We start from the raw sequence: 26,036 nt of genomic DNA on the forward strand, positions 1-26,036 counted from the left end.
ACAGTCAGCCAACCCATAGCAATGAAACATTGCGGGGAAGGCAATGTTTCAATGCGGGTCTTGACTTCCGCAATAAAATATTACGGGATGTTGCCATGCACAGGAAATATTGCGCATTCCGCAATGTTTCATTGTTGGTTAGGCTCCCAATTTTTAATGTTCAAATTGCCTCTTTCTTTAGCTTATAGCGGATCCTAGCCATTCGGTTTTTACTTCAATGGTCCTGATTTGTTGGTTGTAAGTGGTCCCTATCCAACTATGGCCGTGGATAGGGACCCTTATAATAATTATGAAATACAAAATTAGCTAAAATTAAATTATATTTTTTTGTCGAAGAGATATAAAATCTCGAAACAAGATTGTACCGAGATAAAAAAAAAAGTTTCCTTCGTATAATAAAGTTTATCATCTAACCGAAAGTCATGCGTAATGGTCCCGAAAACTTAGACAATAACACCTAAAGATTTGAAGAGAGAATATCCGAATAAATAAAAGAAAGTATGGTCACTGAAATATATATTTATCTCAAGTATATGCTCAAGCAGACTACTTGTAGATTAATTCAAATTTTCGATTTTCGAATCTAGTCCAATTAACATCATGTTCAAAGACCATACCTGAGAATAAGCCCAATATTGCAGATAAAATTCAAGAATTTTTGGACGAAATTTATACGATCGATTCAAAATTATTTATAAAGTTAAACTACGATAATAATAATTTTTCGAAGGTCAATTAAAACTGGAACGGAATTGAGCCTTGCGGTGTTGCTTCTCACATTGTAACCATTTCCCAACCTCTGTCAACTTTCCTCCTCTTGTAAGTCACGCCAAACACTTCCTAAACAAATAAAGTAATGAAACCCCACGTTTGACAAAACCAAACTTTCAATCACAGCCGTTCATCAACATGTTTTTCATTTCATTAAGGGTATTAAAGTAAATTTGACTGAATTTGTATCTTGGCTACCATCTCCGCATAGTATAAATAAGCTGAGAAGCTTCGCCGTCATTTCTTTTTCTCTTTCTCTCACGGCGGCGAGTCGGTGCAGTTAACGTCTAATTCTCCGGCGCCGTCGTGTCTTCAGCTCACGTTTCACCATGATGTCTCTCAATGGAAGCACTTTTATGGTATCTCTCTCCCCCCCCCTCTCTCTCTCCCTCTCCCTCTCTCTCTTCCGCGCTCTCTCTCTCTCTTTTTCATCTCTTTCTCGTTTTCTCTCTCCCTCTCTCTCTCTCTCTCTCTCTCTCTCTCTCTCTCTCTCTCTCTCTCTCTCTCTCTCTCTCTCTCTCTCTTTCTTTCTCTCCTTCTCTCTCTCCCTCTCTCTATTGCCCTCTCTCTCTCTCTCTGTCCTTCCCTCTCTCCCTCTCCCTCTCTCCCTCTCTCTTCCGCTCTCTCTCTCTCTCTCTGTCATCTCTTTCTCGTTTTTTCTCTCCCTCTCTCTGATCTCTCTCTCCCTCTCTCTCCTCATGTGATCTATATACACGTGCACCTGTTTTAATTAATTGCTTCCAGTTAACTTTGATCTGTATGTAATGTGTGCTTATGATGACGTCGATAGTACAATCCGGTGATCGGAATATCCAGAAGCTATATGCAAAGGCGAGTTTCAGCTCCTTTAGTGGTGGTTTCATCGAGTTCGAGCGGAGATCGAAACGCTGCCGTTTTGATGGAGACTAATTTAAAATCAGCTGCTCCTGTGATCGAATCGGACTCGAAAGCTAGCGTTGGAGGTGGTGTTGAGGATGTTTACGGTGAGGATAGCGCCACCGAAGAACAAAATATCACTCCTTGGACCGTCTCGGTTGCTAGGTAAATTAGTATTGATTTGATATGAATTATGTTTATATAAGTTTGTCGAATGAATAATTTATTTTGGTGCGAATATAATAGGGACAATGTATTTTTTAATCTCGATGAATGAATAATATTCTCTGGTCTAAGAGTATTTGTTTGATATTCATTTATGGAGATTTAAGTGTATATTCATATTGTGTATATTCAATTATTCAGTCATTCACCTTTGGACATGGTGATCTTGAATTTAGGCCTTTTGTTAAATTAATGTGGTAGACATGGAGTAATAATTACTGTCGTCTTATTCTTCAAATTTAAGTGCTATTTGGCTGTAAATTTGAGTCAATATCTTTATTATGTAAGTGAGCTAAAATTTAGGGTTTGCGGAGCCTTTAAGAGATTGTGATCAAGTTAAGTTATTGTTTGTTCAAGCGAATTTGTTTTAAGTGACTAAAGGTGAAGATGATTTAGCTAATGAGATTATTTTTGTAGTGGGTACTCATTGCTGCGGGATCCTCACCACAACAAAGGGCTTGCCTTTAGTGAGAAAGAGAGGGATGCTCATTATCTTCGCGGACTTCTTCCTCCAGTTGTTGCCAGTCAAGACCTCCAGGTAATTAACGATGAGCTAAGAGGCACATAAAGCCTTAAGTAGTTCATCACTTACTTTTTTTCTGTTGTAAAAGTTGTAATTTTTTTTTGTCTACAATCAGGTCAAGAAATTGATGAACTGTATACGTAACTATCAAGTGCCTCTGCAGAAATATATGGCTATGATGGATTACCAGGTAAAATGTCTAAGAGAGCTATTAGTCCCTGTAAAATGTTTTTGTAAGTAGAAAGTGTCGCCCAAATATATAAGTTTACTGGACCTTTGTTGCAATTAGTGCTGCTTATGTTGTGTATCTCAATGCTTGTGGACTTCATTAATAATGTTAAGTTATAGACTTGTTTCCATGTAATTCTTTGTATTTTGTTGTACCAAAGACTTTTATGTTTAATTATTATCATTAATTGTAGGAACACAACGAGAGACTGTTCTATAAACTTCTTATTGAAAATGTGGAGGAGCTTCTGCCTATTGTCTATACTCCAACCGTCGGAGAGGCATGTCAGAAATATGGGAGCATCTTAGGGCGCCCTCAGGGTCTCTTTATCAGTTTAAAGGAAAAGTATGTGTATTCTTACCCTGTATATGTACACAGTAGCTTGTATATTGCATTATCTTGTTAGAAGTGATTACTGATCATATGTTTTGCAGAGGTAAAATTCTTGAAGTGCTGAAGAATTGGCCTGAGAAGAAAATTCAAGTCATTGTTGTCACTGACGGGGAGCGAATATTAGGACTTGGGGACCTTGGTTGCCAGGTATTCTACATCTGGTTGACATCTCAATTGTTATGCTTCATCGTTCAAAGTTTCAAGCAAAGCTAGTCGAGGGATTGCTTTGATTGACAAAAACTTTTTATGTGTGTGACTTGAGACTTCTATGTTATCAGGGTATGGGGATACCTGTAGGAAAACTAGCTCTGTATACAGCGCTTGGCGGAATTCGTCCCTCTTCTGTAAGTATTTTTTAGGCCAATGTTACCATTTTTTAAATGAATGGCGGACATTACTACTTTTCTTGTCATTATCAACTTCTGCGTCAAATCACACTGAAACTCAAGCACCACATGAATCATTTTATTGTCATTATCAACTTCTGCATCAAATCACTCTGAAACTCAAGCACCACATGAATCACATAATTGTTAATTTTGAACAGTAATTTGTAGTTGCTATTAAGTCGATGAAAGTTCTAATGCCATCATAGATTGAGAATACACATTGGTGGTTTTAGTTAGCTATAACATTGTTTCCTTGCTTTTTTCATTTTCTCTTTGTCCGTTCCTGAATAGAGAGATAAAAAACGGCACTTATAGTGTATTTTTACCATCTTTAGTGCTTGCCTGTAACGATTGATGTGGGGACAAACAATGAGGATTTGTTAAATGATGAGTTCTACATCGGGCTGAGGCAGAGAAGGGCAACCGGCCAGGTTATGATTTTTTGACATTCTCTGCCGCGAGTTGTCTTGGTGAGATTGAATTATTGAACCACGTGACCTTCCTTCTTAACAGGAATATGCCGAACTCCTACATGAATTTATGTCTGCAGTTAAGCAAAACTATGGAGAGAAAGTCCTCATACAGGTTAGTTACTTATTACTGCATGCTTTAGTTATTAATATCTGGACATTTAATTCTTACATTATTTGACATACCAATCCATGCATTTTCAGTTTGAAGACTTCGCGAACCATAATGCATTTGATCTTTTGGCAAAGTATGGAGCTACACATCTTGTTTTCAATGATGATATACAGGTATACCACGAGCCCCTCTGCGTGTTTAATGATTTATTATGTTTCTTACATATGTTGTTTCAGGGAACGGCCTCTGTGGTACTCGCAGGAGTTATGGCAGCACTAAAACTAGTTGGTGGCACCTTAGCTGACCAGAAGTTCCTGTTCCTTGGAGCAGGCGAGGTGTGGCTTTACTACCATCGTGAAAAAGATTTCTAGATATTATATTTTAGCCGAAAAAGACTAGGCACTAAAATGTGAATAAAAAAATTAATAATCAAAAGCATTTCCTCAGTCTTATCTGAGCACCTTCCTCTAGATCTTGCTCTTCTTCAGAACTTTCTTTGTATCTTCAAGATGATGCATTTTTTCCCCTTAAATCAGCTTGTTTCCACCCCCACAAATATGTTTCCCCTTCTAATAAATATGCTTATATTTGCTTAAGTCATCTCTTGGTTGCTTCAGGCTGGCACGGGTATTGCAGAGCTCATAGCACTTGAAATATCAAAGCAGGTAAAACTTTGCATAGTCTAAGTCTATAAGTTCAAAAAAGTTAGATTCCAGCAGTGTTTAAAACTGATGATATATGCAGACCGATACCCCATTGGAAGAGGCTCGAAAGAAGATTTTTCTTGTGGACTCAAAGGTAATGCAGCAGAGTACAATTCATTTTCTCTTAATCTGGAACAAACTACATTTTTATCTGTCTTTTCTTTGTGTAGGGTTTGATTGTCAGATCTCGCTTGGAATCACTTCAGCATTTCAAGAAACCGTGGGCCCATGAACATGAACCTATTAGAGAACTGGTGGATGCTGTGAAGGTTTGAAGAGACTCTCTTTTTCCGAGTTTAAAAAATATTGATTTTTATAGTCTTTATATTTTTGTTCTGAATCATCAGGCAATCAAGCCTACAGTGTTGATTGGATCATCGGGTGTGGGACGAACATTCACTAAAGATGTGGTGGAGACTATGGCTTCCTTAAACGAGGTTTGTAGTTATTATTTAAATTTGTTGTTTGTATACTAAAAATATATTATTTAACAGAGCTAACTTTGATGTGAATAATTGGTGCATGCAGAAACCGGTTATTTTCGCTCTTTCCAACCCAACTTCACAATCAGAATGTACAGCCAAAGAAGCATACACATGGAGCAAGGTAATGATGTGCAGAATCTGTACTTCACAATTGCAGAAGCTTTTTGACATCATTTATTATATTGTTAATTTGATGATTGGATTATGGAGTATGGACTGATAGTTTTGATTTTCTGTGATGCATTTTGTTGTTTAGGGCCGTGCTATATATGCGAGTGGAAGCCCATTCGACCCAATTGAGTATAATGGAAAAATTTATGCATCTGGACAGGTCTTTGATCATCTAATTTAACTCAAGTTAATACTAAGTACTAATATATCACTTTTTAATGACTTGTTCAATATTATTTTATTGTTCATTTAGGCAAACAACGCCTATATATTCCCTGGATTTGGTCTGGGTTTGATCATATCGGGTGCAATCCGTGTTCATGATGACATGCTTCTGGCAGCCTGTAAGTTCATAGCCTTATTGTTTTTATGAGCCCAGCTTTATATATGTATGTTCTAAAAAGAATAGCCACCATGAACCAGTTTTATTGAGAGTACTTATAATTAAAATTCCTTGTTTTCGTTTCAATTTCCCTGCGACTCATTCAATCTCCACTGTGATTGACTTCTTGCTGCAGCTGAAGCTCTAGCAGCTGAGGTTACACAAGAAAACTGTGACAAGGGACTCATATTTCCCCCATTTACCAATATTAGAAAGATTTCTGCACATATTGCTGCCAAGGTGGCTGCCAAAGCATATGAACTTGGTACGATGCACTTGTACTATCATTGCATTGCATTTATATATTTGTTTGTTTCCTGTGAGAAAAAAAGAAAGAGAGCCTGGAATAATCGAAAATCTGTGCCCTTCTGACTTGTTATTGCTTCATAGGTTTGGCTACTCGTCTCCCACAACCACATGATCTTGTAGCTTATGCAGAGAGCTGTATGTACAGCCCTAGTTATCGAAGTTACCGGTGATTCCAGAAGAATCTGAACTGCAATGTTGTAGACCATCATGTTGTGTTTCATATATTCTCCATTGTTTCCTTTATTCAAGTTGCTATGTAACTTATTAGGAACAATCTTGGTGGGGGTGTAGCTACCCTAACCAACAGCTTAAAACTTTAGCTTTGAAGAATTTTCGATGATTAGTAGTAATTCTTTCTTAATAAAATCGTAGATGGAAAACATATCTATTAGCATGCCAATGAGCATGCATGACAGGTGAATTTTCTGAAAAGTAGTAGAATATGTATAATTTGGATCCGATGATCTCGAAGTTTCAGATGTCGAAGAAAATCGAGTTATATTTTAATCTCGTTAAATGAATAAAATTTATTGGTCCCGCGTCTATTTATTTGTAGAGGTTTAACTGTATGAATGTTTTATCTGTATTTCTTCTGTAGGATGATTATACAAATATAGAAAGAAATAAATATAGAATCTTTGCTAATGACTTGACTAAGTACTATATATGTGTTGATGATGTCATATACTTTTGAAGAGTATTTGGTTATCTATATTTAAAAAGATTAGAAATAAATTAAAAGGGATGTCATTAAAACTTATTTTTTTATTAAAAAAATAATCTCATAATTTCTCTTGTTACATATAATAAATATATTACGGTATTTGATCATTGGTCAAACAAATGTAATACATATTTTTAGTTTCGAAAATTATATACAAAATTATAAATACAAAGTTAAATTTCTATTAACAACTTAAAAAAGTTAAAAAGATAAATCAAAATAAGAATCTTTATCCTACTTAAATACATATTCATTTAACATTTTTTTTCCTTTTTATATTCTGAAATCTATTTATATTCTAATTAGATTAACAAAATCCAGATTTTTATATTAATTTAAAAAACCATAAAATCCTATTTAGGAAAGAAATTAAAAGACCTATAAATTATCCAGTTAATTAAATAAATAGAACATAATAAAATAGATACATACACTGTATGCATATTTGAATTGGGGTGGACGGTCTATAGCTTAAACAACCGGAAGCTTCATAAATCTCTTCACCGGACTTCCTTTAAAGGTACAATCTTTTTACCTTTTTACCCTTTTACACACACTAAAAACACACACTTATAAATCTTGCAGGTAAAAATTGTATCTTTATGTGTTTTTCTTGTGTTTTGATTAGTTTTCTTGGATTTGTGATTGAAATTGGTATCTGGGTCTGTGTTGATTCTTGATTTTAGTTAAATATTGTGTTTTTAATTGATTGGTGTAGTTAAGAATTGAAGCTTAGTTGGGTTTGATTCATTTTTTGGTACAGGGTGTTCAAGATTCTGTGTTTAGGGTTTGAGTTGGGTGGAACTTGAAGTGAATTGAGATTGGGTTTTGGGTTTTTTTTGGTAGTGATTTGAGGTTTTAGGGGAGCCCTTTTGAGTGATTTAAGTAGGAAGGTCAAGATTCGGGTTTATGGCGTCGTATAGGCCATTCCCACCACCTCCTCAGTCTACTTTTGTTGCTCCACCTCCTCCCCCGAATCAGAACCCGCTTGCGCCTCCTCAATCACGAGGTGGATCAACTCAGTATTCGCAGAATTGGGGTGATGGGTCGGCTTTTCAACAAAGTTATCAGTCTAATGCGGGGTTTCAGCAACCGCATTATGGGGCTCCTCCGAGAAGTCAGGTTCCATTAGGTGTTCAGCCTCCACATCAGCAATATCCGTATCCCCCACCACCACCACCTGAGTCTTCTTACCCGCCTCCACCACCTCCGTTGGCCCAAAATTCAAAACCACCTCAACCGCCAATGTACTATCCTTCTTCACAATACTCCCAATTTAATAACCAGCCAATGCAACCACCTCCTCCTTCATCTCCCCCTAGTTTAAATGCTCCTCCACCTCCTCCCCCGCCATCATCACCCCCACCACCTCCTCCTACTCAAAGCAAAGATATCAAAGTAGAAGCAGCTGATAGGGTGGTTAAAAAGGATGGGGCTTTAATTCAAGGGTTGTCCTCTAAACCGCACAGGCCATCTATTCCTGTTGTACCAGGAAGAAGATCAAATGGGCCTTCGGGGAGGGTTGAGACAGAAGAGGAGAGGAGATTGCGCAAGAAAAAGGAATATGAAAAGCAAAGACAAGAAGAGAAGCATAGGCAGCAGTTGAAAGATTCTCAAAATAAAGTCCTGCATAAGACCCAAATGATATCCTCCGGAGCAAAAATGCCTGCATCGATCACCGGTTCACATATGGGTGACAGAAAGGCGACACCATTTCTGAGTGCAGACCGTATTGAAAATCGATTGAAGAAACCAACAACTTTTATCTGCAAGATGAAGTGAGTATGGCATGTATTTCTATTGGCAGATGTTATTCCACTAGTTACCATGTTTATTTACACAAAAACACAATGTTATTATGCGTATTGCAACTTAAAGAACACAAATACACAATGATATAGATTGTCTTGCAACTAATTGAATTTGTTCGTTTTTTGTTTTTGGAAGATTCCGGAATGAACTACCAGATCCGACAGAACAGCGAAAGCTTATGTATTTGAAAAGAGATAAAGATCGGTATGTAATCACTTTCTGATGATTCTTTTAGTAATTTTAGCCATTCATTACTAACAAATGCAATACATCCACACTTCTGAATTCTAAGAATTCTGACGCCAAGAACGATTCTTCAAAATGTTAGTTGAGATCATTGCCGATTTTGTGGTAATTTAACAATAATAGTGTTGCAAAATATTGTGACCTCAATCTCAGTGAGGTATTGGCTACATCATAGTGGTGTTATTGAGAATTTAGTTATTTTGTGAAAGGATGACACCATTTAGGGAAATCAGATGCAAGTAAAGGTGGCCATCTGTAACTAGTTAATTAATAAAGCTATGTTAATCAGTTGGCTTAGCTAAGCCAGCCCTTTTGCAGTTTTGCTTGTGCTTGGGTGCAATGCTCTCCCAATGCTCTAAAGCATTTTTTTTTTATCAATAATTATAAAAGTTAATTTTGGCAGAAGTTGCAAGAAAAAATTTAACCTTGAAATACAGCCTTTTCCAGTGGACTACGATATTTTGTGCTTTTTATCAAATTTAAATCAAGGAACCAATATGTTATATCTTGAATATCTGATGCACGTTAAATGGTAGGGAGATGTATTTTTTTATGTAATGCTTGGTCCAGACCCCAGTATGTCGAAGGTGCTTTATTAGGGCAATTTGAAGAAAGGGTATTCATAAATTGTTTTGAAATCAATTTGAAACTGTTCTTTAACTTTTACCATTGTGTCCTTCGGATTATTGTTGTTGCTAAGACTTAAGATGTTCCTTTTATTATTATCTTGTGATTTGCATGGTTATTTTTGCAGGTTATCAAAATACAGAATCACTTCCTTGGAAAAACTGCATAAGCCTCAATTATATGTTGAGCCAGATCTCGGTATTCCTCTTGATCTGCTTGATCTGAGTGTATACAAGTAAGCCTCTTCAAAGTTTATTCTTTAAGTATCCCAATATGCCAGAAGTTGTTATTTATGAGAAATACTCCCATCCCTACTTGACCAGTCCTCCAAAGGGTGAACACGTTTTCCTTGATCCAGAAGATGAGGAATTGTTGCGTGATGATGATCCTGTAACCCCAATTAAAAAGGATGGCATTAAGAGAAAGGATCGCCCTACTGACCAAGGGGTTTCTTGGCTAGTGAAAACGCAATATATCTCTTCTCTCAATATGGATTCCACAAAACAGGTATATATTAGTAAAGATAGTAGAAGCTGTTGATTTTATAAAATTGCGTGATAAGCTAACTATATTTTTGTTCTTTAGTCTCTTACTGAAAAACAAGCGAAAGAACTTAGAGACAAGCAAAGAGGCCGCGGTATTCCTGATGATTCTAACAATAGGTAGGTTATAACCATTCTTGTTTGCTGTATATGATGTTTGGGAAATGTAAATCACAAGTCTTTTTTTTAGTGGGAGGAGAATCCAAGAGATTCAGTCTTCATTTGAGGCATGCAAGACCCGACCTGTGCATTCAACCAAGAAAAATTTACAACCGTTAGAAGTTCTGCCGCTGTTCCCTGATTTTGATAGGTATGAATTTACTCTGCTAGAATCTGTACACAACTCTGACCGTTACGGGGTTATTACTTCCATCATTATGTATGTTATTTTCTACTGAATGCAGAAGCGAAAATATTCTGTAAACAAATGTTACACGAGAAATGGTAATTAGATTTTAAGAATTAGATTTATTGTAAAGCAAAAAGAAAAGGGGCTACAAAGTCAACCCACAAATATCATGAAACTCTGAACTAGCTCCTTGGCTTTGTATTAGGCTGCACTGAATATCTTTCTAGGAACATTTGATATTAACTAGACCCACTGACCAAGTATTTCTTGGTGTTGTGATTTACCAGCTGTAAATGTAATACCAGATCAAATTCTGTTTTAAATAACTTGCAGATAGTTTCCATGCTGATTGGTACATATGTTGTTTGTAATCCAGGTATGGTGAGCAGTTTGTTATTGTAAACTTTGATAGTGCTCCTACCGGTGATTCAGAAATCTACCAGAAGCTAGATAAATCAGTTCGTGATGCCCACGAATCTCAGGTAAATTTTATATGTTGACAAGGTGGTGATATATTGTGAATTTGGTCATGCAAGCTAAATGGAATATTAGACACGGTTAGCTTTTACGTATTATGTAGATGATCTTAGATTTCGACAGAGTTTGTGTGAGTAACTTTTTGGATTAAATAAGGATATTTGGAAATCATTTTGCATGTTCCTATCATAGAAATTTTAGTTTCCAATAAATTCGTGTCTACCCGTTTGGTACACGGAAGTACACTAATTATATACGAAAAAAATTAATGTGTAGAAAATACACTAGATATTAAAATTGTCTAGGATAGTAAACTACTAATTTCCGAATACATAATTATAGAGATAGAATATTCATATTTTTTATTTAGTATTAGAATAAGATATATAAATTATATTATAAATAATAAAAAATTAAAGATTATTTATATATTTATTTGTTCTGTGTACTTTCGTTCCGTGTCGTATACCTATTTCGGAAAACCAAACCCGACACTAATTATATTCATGTTTTTTCGTGTTCGTGTACCAAATTTTCGAATCCAAACACTAATTATTCGTGTCGTTTCGTACCGTGTTAACATGTCGTGTACCAAAATTGCCAGGTCTACCTGGAACAACTTTCCTTCCTGCTTGCGAAGCCAACACGCGGACCTTAAATTTTGTGTGATTTTTTTTACAACTTGTGTGATCTTGAGCATTCTCTATAGGATTTTCAATATATCTTCTAGAATAGCGGATGCTTACAAAGGCGAAAAACAAATCGATGTTTTCTGTAAGAGCTATATTCATTCGTCTGTTCTCTCTCTGTTACAGGCCATAATGAAAAGTTACAAGGGGACAGATTCGGACAATGGTGAGCAAGATAAATTTTTGGGTTACATGGTTCCTTCTCTGGATGAGGTAGATTTCTCAATACTAGTAAATTATCAGAACTAGCTACAAGTAACACATATTTATGTAATTTTGCTGTACTGTTGCAGCTCTCTAAAGACATGTATGATGAAAATGAAGATATATCATTCACATGGGTCCGCGAATATCACTATGATGTATGGGCAGTATTTTTATCAATCAACACAATCTAATTTTACTGAAATTTCTTTTTAGTAAAATCCTTTGCATGGACAGGTACGTAGCGAGGAGGCAGCAGATCTAACAACATACCTCGTCTCATTTGGTGAATCAGCAGCACACTACATGGTATTTGCCACTATTACTTCATAATCATATCCATGGTATTTGGTCTCACTGATTTGTATCTTTATACACAGCCTCTTCCTACTAAACTCGTCCTAAGGAAGAAGAGGGCAAGAGAAGGGAAATCGACAGATGAGATAGAACATTTTCCGGCACCCTCTGCAGTTACTGTAAGATGTGAATCTAAGGTAAAATAACCCGACCGGATTTGGCGCGTTATAAATCAGATTTGGATATCTTCCTTATTCCTAATGAAAGTCAAATGTTTTTGGTCTCTTACAGAGTTACTCAAGCGCCAGGGCGAGTGCCTCAATGTCCAAACGTCAAAGAATATATAATGGAAGCACTTCTCGACAGCGAAATGTTATTCACCATGAAAGAGATTATTCTAGTGGTGCTGAGGATGACTTGAATGATATATGATTAAAATTCAGCTCTAAAATGAAAATTATTCAGGAAGCTCAGGGTAACAAAAACTTCAGTCTTTCAGTTTTTATTTTTTTATTTTTAGTAAAGTTAATAGTTTTGTCGGCCAAAATGTTGGCTTCACCTTTTGTTTGACTCTTTTGGTTTAGATTATCTTTTACCTAATCTCAGCGCTTCAATTTCGATGGAGATTCCTCTATGATGTAAATTATCCGGGGAGGGTCGGGGAGGGTCGGGGAGGGGGGGGGGGGTTAGTCATTTTACCTAATATCAGCGCTTCAATTTCGATGGAGATTCCTCTATGATGTAAATTATCCGGGGAGGGTGGGGGGGGGGGTTTAGGCAAGTTGTGGGGAAAAAATGTAAACTAAACCAATATCAAATTGAACATGCAGTTTCTTCAAATAGCAGTTTGTATACTTGTGTGTAATTTTCTGCCAAACTAAAATAAATCAAAAATTAAATAAAGGTTGTGTAGTTGTATTTTTGTGCAATAAATAAAGTGAACTAGTTCCTTCAAGTCTCCAACACATTGCAATGTTCTGGTCCAATTATAAAGTTACACAGACTCCCCCGGAAATGTTTAATTGTCTGTTTAGATAGTTTTTCTTCGTTCTCAATGATAACATAACAAAGCAGGAACTCCCCCGGAAGTGTTTAATTGTCTGTTTAGATAGTTTTTCTTCGTTCTCAATGAGAACATAACAAAGAAGGAACTCCCATGGAAGTGTTTAATTGTCTCTTTAGATAGTTTTTCTTCGTTCTCAATGAGAACATAACAAAGCAGGACTACGGATAAATATGGCCTTTTAGATTAATTGTGTTGAGAATTTAACAAGAAGCTTTAGAGGCGAAAAAAAACAAGTAGAATAGCAGGAACTTCGATGTTTGTCGATTTCTTCTGGAGTTATCGTAGATTCTAAGCTTCCCTATGAGACATTGTGAAGGTAACATGTAAAGACTAAACCATGAGGATTAAGATGTAGCAACTTAACAGTCAGCACATAGCTAAAGTACCTGAGTCTGGAATAACGTTTGTATTGTATTCGATTTTATTGCACATCAAAACAAATTCAGTGGGGCTTAATTAGGACCCGAGGAACACTAGGTTACAAGTAATGCGTGATCTTAATTTTGGCCCAGTGTATAGTTAAATAGTTTCATTCATTTTGCTGCATGCTTATATTAGAAGATAGTAGAACTGTTCTCTTTACAATATAATGGGCAGGTCGGCAAGGCCCGGAGTGGTGGGGTTCCGAATGCCCAACAAACAAGTGGTGAAGAATACAGTAAAGCCTCCTCAAACTTAACAACATCAGTAATCATTGTTCAAGTTTGCTAATCATGAAAGCCTGGGGGATCTCGAGTCTTGACTCAACCTTCTTCGAGATTTGACCTTATGCTGATGATATCTACCTCAATCACAAATATAATTCCTAGATTCTAGCATATATTTGTCATTCTTAATAAGAAGTCGAGAGTTTGAGTTCTATTGATGGTAGATAAATTTGGTTACGATAAATATATAAAGTCGATAAGATGCTATGATTGGTGGCCTGGTGGGGGAGAATGTAGGGAAGTTGCTTTTTTGTTCCAAGTAGCAAAGTGGGTAGCTGTAGTTGTAAGAAATTCTTATATGGGGACATGTTGAAAGTGAAGTCACTAATATAGGACTAGATTAATTTTCCCACGTTCTTCAAAGGAAAGGGCGGTGTGATATCGATCTATATACTTATAACCTTGTTACCAGATATCGATTCTCTTATGTTTAGGATAGATTCTATCACTTAATTAAGGTATACTTAATCATTAGATACTCTAATGATGACGGTAATTAGTGTTGATTATTCCGTCTTTAGAACCACTCGAGTACAACATATGCCTTTATCATCTTCCATATTTTGTGAAGAGAGTGATTAGGAAGGGGGTAAATAGTTTCTATTGACATGGGTTTTATAAGCTAATTAGTATGCATTTATCTTATAGTTGAGCATTAATCGAATTCAGGACGCGGGATAACTCGTGACATAATTTTTGTTGGGTATTTGTATGAAAAGCCGACCTTACGTATAACGTGGAATTTAACGAGTTTAACTCGATCAAACATAAATTATTATGTCGGAAATATAGGATTCGTAATCAATTGTCTCAGAAAAATCGAAGGAAGCCTCCTAATTGTAACACTATAATCATCCTTCCCTTTTGCACTAAACCCACGCTTCTCATCATTACAAACACTAATTTACTTTGTTTATATAATCAGGGCATTGTTCAGAGTATTACGAGCAAAAGGCAAAGCAAGAACTGCTACAAAAGTATAATAACTTGGATAAGTAGGTGTCCTGTAGTAACTTAAGTGATTAGATTTGTATGTTTAGTAGTAAATGTAAGTAGACAAGAAACACGAAGATGACTCGAAGGGTAGAAGACTTAAAACACATCACTAACGGTCCTCGACTAAGGCGGACAAGACCTGCGGTCCTCGACTAAGGCGGACAAGACTTGTGTTTATACATAAGCGTTATTACCCACGGTACTCGACTAAGGCGGGCAAGACTTGCGTTTATATATAAGCGTTATTATCTCAGGGATAATAACGCTTATGTATCGCTTACGTATCTTGTAAAGATATCGTTGAATCAAATTCGTGATTTACCTCGTAAAGACATTGAAAATCAAATTCGTCTTAAATCACGTAAAATTTAGGGCTGGTCCCGAGACCGGAGTATACTTTTCTTGACTTGTAACATTATTTGTGTGGTTGGGATTCAAAATGTTAAAATTCCTGTTCTTCCTTTTTTCGCAAAAGTTAACATGTGGAAACTTCAAATGGGGCAAAGAGGAGTTGAAAAACAAATGGTGTGGGAGCAATTAGAGAAGTGAGAGTGATATTTGATCACAGTATACCAACAAGGAATTGGAAATGGTAGGCTACTTTGTCAATGTCTTGTTTGGTTTGTTGTACATGTTTTCATTTATAATGCATATGTTATTGTGCATTTGATGATTTTTCAAATGAAAAAATATTGTTTAAAATGTGTCTAATATTTGACAACAAATTTGGTAAAAGAATTGATGTTTACGTATGCATTTGAACTCGACTCAATGAGCAGGAGTCGGACCATGAACTATGTTTTTACGTTCTATGACCGAGTTAACGGGAACTGGAATCTATCTTATATTTATATGAACTATAATCGATTATAGAATACTCGATCGCTCAAGAAAAAATCTATAAATAAGTACTCATTTTGTCTCCCGGGTAGTATACGTTGGAGGACGGGGATTCAGCACGCATTTTAAGACTTCTTTAAAGTATAGTTTCATGAATAGTTTTTAATATATTTTATTTTGAATAAAATTTGTTGTTTAAAGTTTAATACATAAAAAGAAAAATATACAGCAATACTTAATATTTTCCTTAAAATACGTGTTGAGTATTGAAAAAAAGGGAATTTACCAAAAATACCACTTTTATGAAAATATTTGCAAAACTACGGATGATACGAGGTTGCATATGAGACTGAAACGGTTGCATAACCGGATACGAGTTTGGTCCGTATTTCTACAACTTGGATATTTATGCAAAAATCCCAAAAAAAACTACTCCCTCCGTCCCAAAATGATGTTCCTATATTGACTTTCGGTATTGTTTACGGTAAACGATTGACTACTAATTTACGTCTAATCTATAATATCAAACATAATCATGAGTGATCTCGTTGGATTCGTATTTATCAGTACTTTAATACAGTGAAATTTTTATATTTAATACTAATACGAATTTAAAGATTTTAACGATAAAAAATGTGCATTGGTAAACGTGTCCAACACAAAGAGAAAACGTTTTTAGGGACGGAGAGAGTATATGCAATTGGATGGGAAGTAACTTATAAGTCGAACCCAAACAGATACCTCTCGAACTTTTTTCGTTGTTGAAAAATTCTGCAAACCCTTCAATCTTACAAACATTCTAGAGGAGCCGGTGACTGGTTTTTTCGAGGGGACCATCAATTCAAACCCCATTATCTCACAAGTGTGATATTGAACAGGAACATCAAAGGTGGAGAAAAAGTAGAAACAAGATCGAACAAGACGATACCTTTTAAATCTTGTTTAGGTGATTTAAAGTTGAAAGAGAGAATAAAACATCATAAACACAGTAATTACATTGTTGATTTCTCTTAATAGGAGTCCTGATCATGGAGTTTGATGTGATAAAAAGTGGGGTGGTCTTGTTGAGTGATGTGAAACAAACCACTAACAAACAGCATTCTTAGAGTTTGTAGGCGCGCCTACTATCTGGATGCTCCATTTGTGATTGTCAGTTTTAAAGGCATTTGATTACACATGCTATTTTTTTAATTTTTTGTAAATTCTAATGTAAAGAAGAAAAAACCAAGATATATATACAGGAGTTACTCCAATAGAAACCAATTTATAATAAAAACTGGAAATCAAATATTTTTTTAAAAAATAATTCGAAATATAACACATATGATATGCAAATCGATCGTTGAGAGGTGTAGAAAAATACAGTGAAATCGGATTTTAAAAAAATTACGGTTTGACGGGAAATATCAAATTAAAAACGGAGGGAAAAGGCTGAAATTGGATGTGGGAGGGTGCAGGGTAGTTGGGTGGTGTGATTTAGGGGGAACCATTAGATTGGGTAGATCTAATGGCTTAGATTAGTTCTAAGTTTCTATTTTAATTTTAGTTTGTATTTGATCATTTATATATAGGGGTGTTTGTGTTACGCTTCAAAATATTGTTGGATCGCAAGTAAGGTTTAACTTGAAGATGGTATTATCTGCAGTAGTATGATATTGTCTTTTTTAATCTAATACGTGTATATTTATGTGCGCATCCGAAAAAGGTATCGCCTGCGGATTTCGTACGACAAAAAAAAGATATGTTACAGATAATAAAAAGACACGATATTTATGATAAAATTAACTGACCGATCTATATTTATGAGAACTCATTAATGTCATACTTAAGTTAGACACATCCGGACACTTGCACAGTTGTCATGTGCGGATTAGACATGTTTAAAAAATTCGAAATCTGAAATTCGATCAAGTTCCGAAGATAGACCGAAAAGATCGATCCAGAATAAAATCCAACTCAGTTTGGCCTAGTCCGCGGACCTTAAACAGGCCTCATATTTTTTAAAAAGTCCGGCCCGCCTGACCCGAATTTCAAAAAGCCCCGCCCGATCCTTATAGGTTGGCAATTTTGAATTTTTGGTCGGGTTCGTGTCGGGTTGGACGCACCTGAATTTTTTTTAGTTTGAACTGACCCGAAACGGGTTTTAAAAATAGTTACACGAACCCTACCTGGTAGGTACCCAAATTTCCTGAAACTTACCCGTTTGAAAAATTAACCGGCTAATCTATATATAAGAGAACTCCTCAATGTCATACATAAGTTGACACATCCGAATACTTGCATAGTTGTCATGTGCGAATTAGAGATGTTCAAAAAATCTGAAACCTGATTTAGTTAGAAAAAAGTTCGAAAAGTTTGATTCGATTTGGCCTAGTTTGCGAGCCTTAAACGGGCTTCATATTTTTTAGAATGCCCGGTTAGCTTGACCCAATTTTCAAAAATCCTCGCCCGATCCATTTTTTTTTTAAATCGATTTTTTTAAAATCCAGATAAAACCCAATCATCTCAGTACGGACTAGTTACATATTCGATTACTCCTCTTTTCCGTGGTGTTAATAAGCGTTAATGAGCTAAGGACGGCATTAGAGAGCCAAAGACGGGAAGAAGAGTGCGCACAAACTAAAAATCACAGGATTTGCATGCTCCCTATTGCCCTGTCCAACTCCTACAAATCTTCTTCATGCAAATCCTCTTTTTTTTTAAATTACAGAGTACATATTTTTTCCGACACATTCTCCCTAGCATCCTCGATATCTTGTAAAGGAAGTGGAATACCCTCGACTTTTTTTTTTATTCATCGTAACTAACCCGCGGCCGCTACTCTTCGGGTGCGTACTGAGTAAATCTTCAAGACTCATGCAATAGCCTGCAAATCACAAATTTTCCTCCTCTGGGATTCGAACCTGTGACAAAGAGGATAATTATCCCCTCTTTAACCAGCTGAGTCAACCCTTGCGGGCCCCTCGACTTTCATTAAATAAAACGAGAGTCATACCGTTGCATCGAGAGTTGTTTGGATGATTTTCAAAAATCGCCGATAAATCGCTTAAAAATTGGTTAAAAAAATTTGTCTGAATTCCAATAAATCGCTGATAAATCATCCGATTTTTTTAAAAATCGTCCGATAAATTGTAAATCAGTACCCCAACCGAATAGTTCCGATTTCCGAAATCTGTAACAATGATTATAATAATAATGATTAACTTTTTATTAAAATAAATATTATAATCAAGCTTGGCAGATGCTAATGTATAGGTAGAACAAAGGGTAGTAGACAATAATGTCAACCCACCAACAAACCAAATAAAAAATTCATATTTCAAGGCTAAAAGCCTTGCTTGTTCTCTCCTTAACTTCTCCTTTTATAAACCACTCCCACCCTTCATAGTTCATTCAATATATATACAACTCTCTCTACCTATTTCCTCTCCAACTCATCACAAATACTATAACTCTTCATTTACATACAACATATCTTCCCTTTCATTTTCTCTCATTTTCAAAAAAAAATAAAAATCTCCACTTTCTTCTCTATTCTTCAAGAAACTTGATTCTTTCACTTGGGTTTTTAAGTTTTCACAATTTTCACTTGTAAGACATATAAATGGAGGAGGGATTTGCAAGAAATGAGCTAGAACTAAGGCTAGCACCACCAGGTGATCAAGAACTCAACTTGACACATACTAAAACCACAACCAACACTACCAAACACATCTTTCAAGAAAAAGATCATAACCCTTCTCTCCTTTCTCTTGGAAACTCATATTCCACAATCATATCTCACACAACTTGTTCTGGTTCAAAAAGAGTTCTTGAAAAGAGCTGGTTAAATGAAAGTCAAACACAAACACACAAGTTCTCATCTTTAGATACCTTGAATGGTACTCCATGGTCATCATCTTGTTCAAAATATTATGACCAACAAAAAGACATGAAAAAGGAATCATTGGTGGCAGTGTTGCAGAACACAACTGAAAAGCAACAGGCATTTTTAACTGATGCTTCTGCTGTAAAAAACACAGATGGTCCCAACACATCTCAGAAAAGGTTTATTCTTTTTTCACTTTTTCAAGTTTTTTAACTGGTCAAGTGTGTACTATATTGTTTTCTTGTTGTACAGAGCATATTCACCTTGTTCACATTGTATATAGACTTATATTTGTACATGATAAGATAGGCCTTTAATCTTTTTTCTTATTTTCAAAAGAATGATTTTACTTGTCTTGCCAGGATTAGTTCATTGTTCCCTTAATCTTTGTAACTATTTAACCAACTTTATGAAATGATCACTTATTAAGTAAGTTATTAGTGTGCACGCCAAGAGTTATTCGAGATTAAAGACTAAATCTTTTTGGGGAAATAATTAATGTTAATAACTTGATTCGGCTATATGGAAAAGGTCTGATACCATGTTAAGTTAATAACTCACCTAAAATCGGCTCAAATGGAAAAGGTCCGATACTCTGTGGAAAAGGTCCGATACCATGTTAAGTTAATAACTCACCTAAAATCTCGGTGTTTGAAGGAGGGCGTGTGTAAATTAAAATTTGCTATTATGTGAACTAAAATTAAAAAAAAATCTTTGCTAGAATAAATTTTTGAGTCCATGTTAAAGGATTTTTGGATGTAGCAAAACTAAAAGAAAATTGGTATTTTTGAAGTTCTGGCTACTGGTTAGTATGCTGTATTGTTTTCTTGTTCTACAGAGCATATTCACCATATTCCCCTGCAATTATTTTTGGACTTAAGTGTGGGCATGTGGTCCATGCTATGATAAGATTATGCCTTTAATCTTTTATCTTCTGCAGTATCAACAGTGATGTTACTTTATACTACTTGTCTTGACAGGATTAGTTGATTAGGTTATTGTCCCCTTCAACAGCAGTTACTTCTATGTTATTACTGTGCAAGTATAAACTTGTTACTTATGCAATGACGGATCTAGTAAGGGGCACGGGGCACGTGTTCCTTCTAAACAAAATTTCACCTTTTTCATCGTTAAAATTTTGAAAGTATATGAAAGTGCCTCCATAAAAATTTGAAATTATAAAGGTGTCTTTCTAAATTATACTCGGTGTATCCCGAGGAAAATTTTCTGCATCCGCCCATGCTTGTATGTCCCCATATTGACGGCTTGTTTCTTCTTGTATGTATGTCATCTATATGATAAATAATTTTCACTGGAATTTTATTTGTGACTAAATGATTTTAATTTCTAACAATGGTTCACGAACGATGATGATACAACAGAACTGCTCCTGCTCCAGTTGTTGGATGGCCTCCGATTCGATCATTTAGGAAGAATATTGCAAGTAACAATTCAACAAAAGTGAAAGTTGAGCCCAAAGAACAGAAATTAGCACCGCCACTTAAGAGTGCCAACGAAAAACAGGTCGAGAACTCTTGTAATGGTTTGTTTGTGAAGATTAACATGGATGGAGTTCCTATTGGAAGAAAAGTTGATCTTAAAGCTTATGATAGCTACGAGAAGCTATCGTCTTCGGTTGATGAGCTTTTTAGAGGTCTCTTAGCTGGTACTCTTTCTCCCCTTGCATAAATTGAATGCATAATATATGCAATTACCTTAGATGATCTCTATTAAGCGTCGTATGAAGTATTGTTCTATTATTTGATCATGCATGCAATTGAGCCTTTTACGCAACTTGTTTAAAATGGTCTGTGTTGCTACAACTTGTTGCAGTGCATATAACAATGTTTTTTTTGTAATCTAGTTATGCAAATACATTATTTTTACAGTGAGAGATGTGTTTCTCACATGGTATGTTTTTCGTTCTTGTTTAGCTCAAAGGGACCCCTCTGATGAAAAAATCCAGAACGACGAGGGAGATAAGTTAATTACAGGGTTGTTAGATGGAAGAGGGGAATATACTCTTGTGTATGAGGATAATGAAGGAGACAGGATGCTTGTTGGAGATGTCCCATGGCAGTAAGCACCTCACCTCTGTGGATCTGATCATATCAAAATCTATTTTATGTTTTTAATATTTGTCACTTGCTCAATTATTTTCTTCTTTCCAGAGAAGAGTTATGCCACTTGGTTAATTATTATATTTTTAACATTGATAAATTAAAGTTATCGGTTAGAGAGAGTCCGGTTTAGAGGTTCTGCAGATCGATAGTTGTAAACTTCACAGCCACAATATCCTTTCGGCATTACACTCTTCATAGTTAACATGCATCCAAAGCACTCAAAATACAGTTTCTTCCCATAAACAAATCCTAGTGTGCATTCTTTTGCCTACAGCACTTGGCCACTTGACATGTGCCTCTATAGAACAGTTTCATAGAGGCAGAACTGCATCATATAAACAAATGATTTTGTCAGATTTGTTGTCATGTGCTAAATCAATCTTCAACATGCGATTTGCAGCATGTTTGTGTCTGCTGTCAAGAGGCTGCGTGTATTGAAAAGCTCTGACCTATCTTCGCTATTTGGTAAGTACTTTTAGATTCACATAGCATAGTTTTTATTCAATTCCGAGCTATACATCAAGCTAGTTCAGTCGATTAACTTGGAAAATCTCGGTCTTTGCAGCTGGTGGTCGAAAGCAGGGCAAGAATCGAACTGAAACTGCAGTAATACAGTGAGGAATCTATATCAGGTCAAGAGTACCAACTGAGATTGGAGGTGTCATGTTTTGTTTATACCCCTTAATATTTTGGATTAAAAATTGTATCGTCAAAAGGCGTTTGCTAAGTCATACTTGGTGTACAAGACTTCCGTATTAGGAGAGTAATTTTTCAAATGTAAGCAGTTTATCCTTGCTTGTCGGTTTTAAGTAAAAAGGTTTGTTCTCTGGATTCCAACCAGTAACCTGTCTAGACACAATCAATTGTAATTTGAAATCCTTTTTTATTACTGTTTTAAATCATTTGATTTTGAGACACTTTGACTAGGTTACGAGGCTTGAAATTGTTTGGTTGACTTCTATATCATAGTTTTTTTTTAATTCGGTGTCCGACCTAGTTTTCGCGCACCTCAACTAATCCAAAAGACTACTAACACACTCGTATTCATCGAGTATGACAATTCACTTACTTCCGTGTCTTCCAGTGATTCGAATTTTTGATATTGAGATGGTAAGCTCCTAAAGTCCACTCTAAACTAATTAGGAGTCTGTTGAATACAGCAGTGTAGTGGAGCTTTACCAAACTGTCTGGCCCATGATGTTATTAGTAATGATTAAATCAAGAAACTGGTTTCTAGTATTGGACTAAGGAGAAAACTAAACAAGAATATTCGAAAATGGAGGCCCATTTTAAAAGTGACTGGTGTTGGATAAACTTTGATCTTCAACTTACTTGGGCTCCAGTTCCAGTCCTTGTAGTTCCCAACAGCTATGCAAGGACTGGACTTTGCGTGTATCATTGTGTTTGAATAACCGAATCTGGTCGCATTAGGTGTCAGTCAATGTTTTGTAACAATGTCAGGACACGTGTCCGAAGTTGACGATTGTTACAGCATATTATATTTTTAAAATTTTTGAAATATATGCAAGCGGCAATTCTCATGTATACGTCTCAAAAACTCTATTGTACATGTACCATAAAATTTTTTTATTACGCACATATATGGTGATTTTTTTTCGCAATATGATGTGATGCATACTTTGCTCATGACCGAACCCTAAATATAATAAGTTGCAATGTTTCATATATTTTAACTAAATTAAGATTATAAATAGTATAACGAGAATCGGATCTGAACATTGTTAGGATGAAACACACACATATTCGAGACTCGGTTTATCAATTCAGAGTATACACACAACAATATATTTGACATGAAAACTCATGTCCCAACTTATATTGTTAATCAAAACTATGGACGACAATCAGGTCGGTTATTGCAGAATCCATATCCAAACCCGAAATTTTATCCATACTCGAACCCGATCCGAAAAATTCCGCAAATGAATACCCGAACTTGATCCATCAGATTTCGGATCGGATTCAGGTATACCCGAAACCCGAAATATTTATGAATTGGATATTCATACCTGAAACACGAACCTGAACCCGAAATTTGAAATTTTGTATAATTATTGATATTGCAAGTGTTTGGGATCGAACCCGCGACTTGCAGATGAAGAGTTTTAACTTGTCATCTTCAACCACTCCATCACATCATTAATCGTGTTATTATATGTATAGCTAATATCTAAAAAATCAAATCAATTGATACCCATTTTTTTAGATTTATTATTAAAATATATTTTGTTAACTTTATAAACCTTATCACCCGTTTAAACGATTGAATAATTATATTTCATTGAAATTTATAATTAGTTATTTTTTAACATAAATAAAAAAATATATGTTCGAAAATTTATAAAATAATATGTATAATGTATATTATAATATATATATACATATAATATTATAACGTGTAATATATAAAATTCTAATATTATATATATAATAATTTGGTTTTTTTTCGGATTTCGGGTTTAGAAAGAGTTTCGGATTTCGGATCGGGTTTCAGATCGGTATACCTAATATCCAAATCCAAATTCAAAAAATTCCGGGCTTAAAAATTAAATTAATATCCAAATCCAAATCCAAAAAATCGAGTTCGGTAAATCCAAAATTTCGGGTTTCGGATCGAGTATCCGTTAGATCGGATTATTTTGTTATCCCTAATCAAAACAGTTATCAATAATACACAATCAAAACTAAAATACTCAAGCCTAACATACTCAAGCATCCGCTCTCGAGCGATACTTAAAACCTACATCTTAAACATTCTTTTACCAATCAAAACAATAACACCTCAATGATGTTCCAATCGATACTTGAGCCAACCGATACCTAAGATGACTACATCTCTTAAGCATACATGAAAATAATAACATGATTATGTATATATAGCCATCACAAACTTAGCCAACAAAATATACATAATTTGATTATAACAATAACTGTCTACCCATACAATTATTACTCAATCCCATTATGATAATAATTTTCAACACATACAATTATTACACAATCCAATTATGCCTTGTAACATCAAGCTCATACCACATATTGGATTTAATCCCCTTCAACCCAATACAATTTCACAACCGAATTAATGGTCATCTTCAAGCCATCGACGTCCGTTCGCCCATGCCTCCCCTCGAACAAGAATCCCTTCATCTCGTTCTTCCGACTTTTGAAAATCATTAAGACCCGTATAGTGACCTCTAATAACTCCAAACTACAGTTACTCATCATAACCACATATCCATTCACAAAAACACGTGCATCAACCACGAGTCCCTCCTTTCACCATTGAGTCACATGATCCTTACTTTCACAATCCTTCGACCTCTTTTGAAGAACATCACGAGCATCATCCAAATTCTTCACCTGGGTAATTAACCATCAAACTGTTGAAACTATTGCAATGATCCCTTCCATCTTCCATCTCGAGTCCGAGCGACTTGACCCATTGTGCAAGTCAACCGTCATATCGCACGTAACTTTGTTAACATATCCATCAACGTACCCCACCATACCAATTCAGAGTACACATACAACAATATATTTGAAGTGTAAAACTCACGTTCCAACTTGTATTATTAATAAAAATAATTATCAATAATACACGATCAAAACTAGAATACTCAAGCCTAACATACTCAAGCATCCGCTCTCGAGCGATACTTAAGTCATACATCTTGAGCATTCTCTTATCAATCAAAACAATAACACCTCAACGGTGTTCCAATCGATACTTGAGGCAACCAATGCTCAAGCATTTCCCAACCGATACATAAGACGACTACATCTCTTAAATATACATGAAAACAATAACATGACTATATATATATATATATAATCATCACAAACTTAACCAACAAGACATACCTAATCTAATTATAAAAATAATTGTCTATCCATAAAATTATTACTCAATTCCATAATGATAATAATTTCCAATAAATACAATTATAATTCAAGAGTAAAGTTCTATGGAGTCCACCTTTTAATTGGAGTCCTCGGAGTCCATCTATGTTCTGCAAATAAAATATCTTTTAAAACCTGTTATCTTACAAAACATGTTTCAAAAATATCATTACTTCAATAAAATCACGCAAATCTCATATATTTACAAGTATAATATGTATGTTCTGCAACATGAACATTTATGTTCTGCAAACTAAGCATGTTTTGTAGAATAATATATTTTATAACGTTCTACTTGTAAAATATATGCCATATGCAAGATTTTCAATAAAATTGTGATATTTTTAGAATATCATTCGAAAAATAATACATTTTGCAACAATTTAAGCTATATTTTACTTGCAGAACATATATGGACTTCAAGAACTTTAATGAAATAGGGGACTTCATATAACCAAACCCTATAATTCAATATCTACATCTTGTATATGTCTTGTATCATC

At 35.3% G+C, this 26,036-nt stretch overlaps 3 protein-coding genes across 5 annotated transcripts; all 3 read left to right on the forward strand.

Annotated features, from left to right (window-relative positions):
* Nucleotides 1-968: 968 nt before the first annotated feature.
* Nucleotides 969-6,585, forward strand: LOC141701876 (NADP-dependent malic enzyme, chloroplastic-like). The gene is made up of 20 exons (XM_074505491.1): nt 969-1,130; nt 1,562-1,812; nt 2,290-2,410; nt 2,511-2,585; nt 2,818-2,969; nt 3,059-3,164; nt 3,296-3,361; nt 3,742-3,837; nt 3,920-3,991; nt 4,081-4,164; nt 4,228-4,326; nt 4,609-4,656; nt 4,736-4,789; nt 4,866-4,964; nt 5,043-5,132; nt 5,224-5,301; nt 5,437-5,511; nt 5,605-5,695; nt 5,870-5,998; nt 6,124-6,585. The coding sequence occupies exons 1-20, from the start codon at nt 1,101-1,103 to the stop codon at nt 6,210-6,212; spliced, it is 1,905 nt and encodes a 634-aa protein (XP_074361592.1). The 5' UTR covers nt 969-1,100; the 3' UTR covers nt 6,213-6,585.
* Nucleotides 6,586-7,148: 563 nt separating this feature from the next.
* LOC141701877 (protein PAF1 homolog) lies at nt 7,149-14,108 on the forward strand. 2 transcript variants are annotated; one of them, XM_074505493.1, is made up of 14 exons: nt 7,149-7,286; nt 7,530-8,544; nt 8,714-8,782; nt 9,579-9,686; nt 9,775-9,958; nt 10,037-10,113; nt 10,184-10,303; nt 10,719-10,824; nt 11,635-11,721; nt 11,802-11,870; nt 11,950-12,021; nt 12,093-12,206; nt 12,301-12,484; nt 13,673-14,108. In XM_074505493.1, the coding sequence occupies exons 2-13, from the start codon at nt 7,676-7,678 to the stop codon at nt 12,439-12,441; spliced, it is 2,016 nt and encodes a 671-aa protein (XP_074361594.1). In that variant the 5' UTR covers nt 7,149-7,286; nt 7,530-7,675; the 3' UTR covers nt 12,442-12,484; nt 13,673-14,108. The 2 variants fall into 2 exon arrangements, with proteins under 2 accessions (XP_074361594.1, XP_074361593.1); XM_074505492.1 differs by lacking the exon at nt 13,673-14,108 and having other exon boundaries at nt 12,301-12,635.
* A 4,851-nt stretch (nt 14,109-18,959) lies between these two features.
* LOC141701880 (auxin-responsive protein IAA26-like) lies at nt 18,960-22,535 on the forward strand. 2 transcript variants are annotated; one of them, XM_074505496.1, is made up of 5 exons: nt 18,960-19,665; nt 20,869-21,140; nt 21,421-21,565; nt 22,010-22,074; nt 22,175-22,535. In XM_074505496.1, exons 1-5 carry the CDS (start codon nt 19,223-19,225, stop codon nt 22,225-22,227), a joined length of 978 nt encoding a protein of 325 aa, XP_074361597.1. In that variant the 5' UTR covers nt 18,960-19,222; the 3' UTR covers nt 22,228-22,535. The 2 variants fall into 2 exon arrangements, with proteins under 2 accessions (XP_074361597.1, XP_074361596.1); XM_074505495.1 differs by having other exon boundaries at nt 18,968-19,665; nt 20,869-21,152.
* The last annotated feature ends 3,501 nt before the right edge of the window (nt 22,536-26,036 follow it).

Source organism: Apium graveolens, unplaced genomic scaffold (assembly GCF_009905375.1).
Source record: "Apium graveolens cultivar Ventura unplaced genomic scaffold, ASM990537v1 ctg4465, whole genome shotgun sequence".
Taxonomy (NCBI): Eukaryota; Viridiplantae; Streptophyta; class Magnoliopsida; order Apiales; family Apiaceae; genus Apium; species Apium graveolens.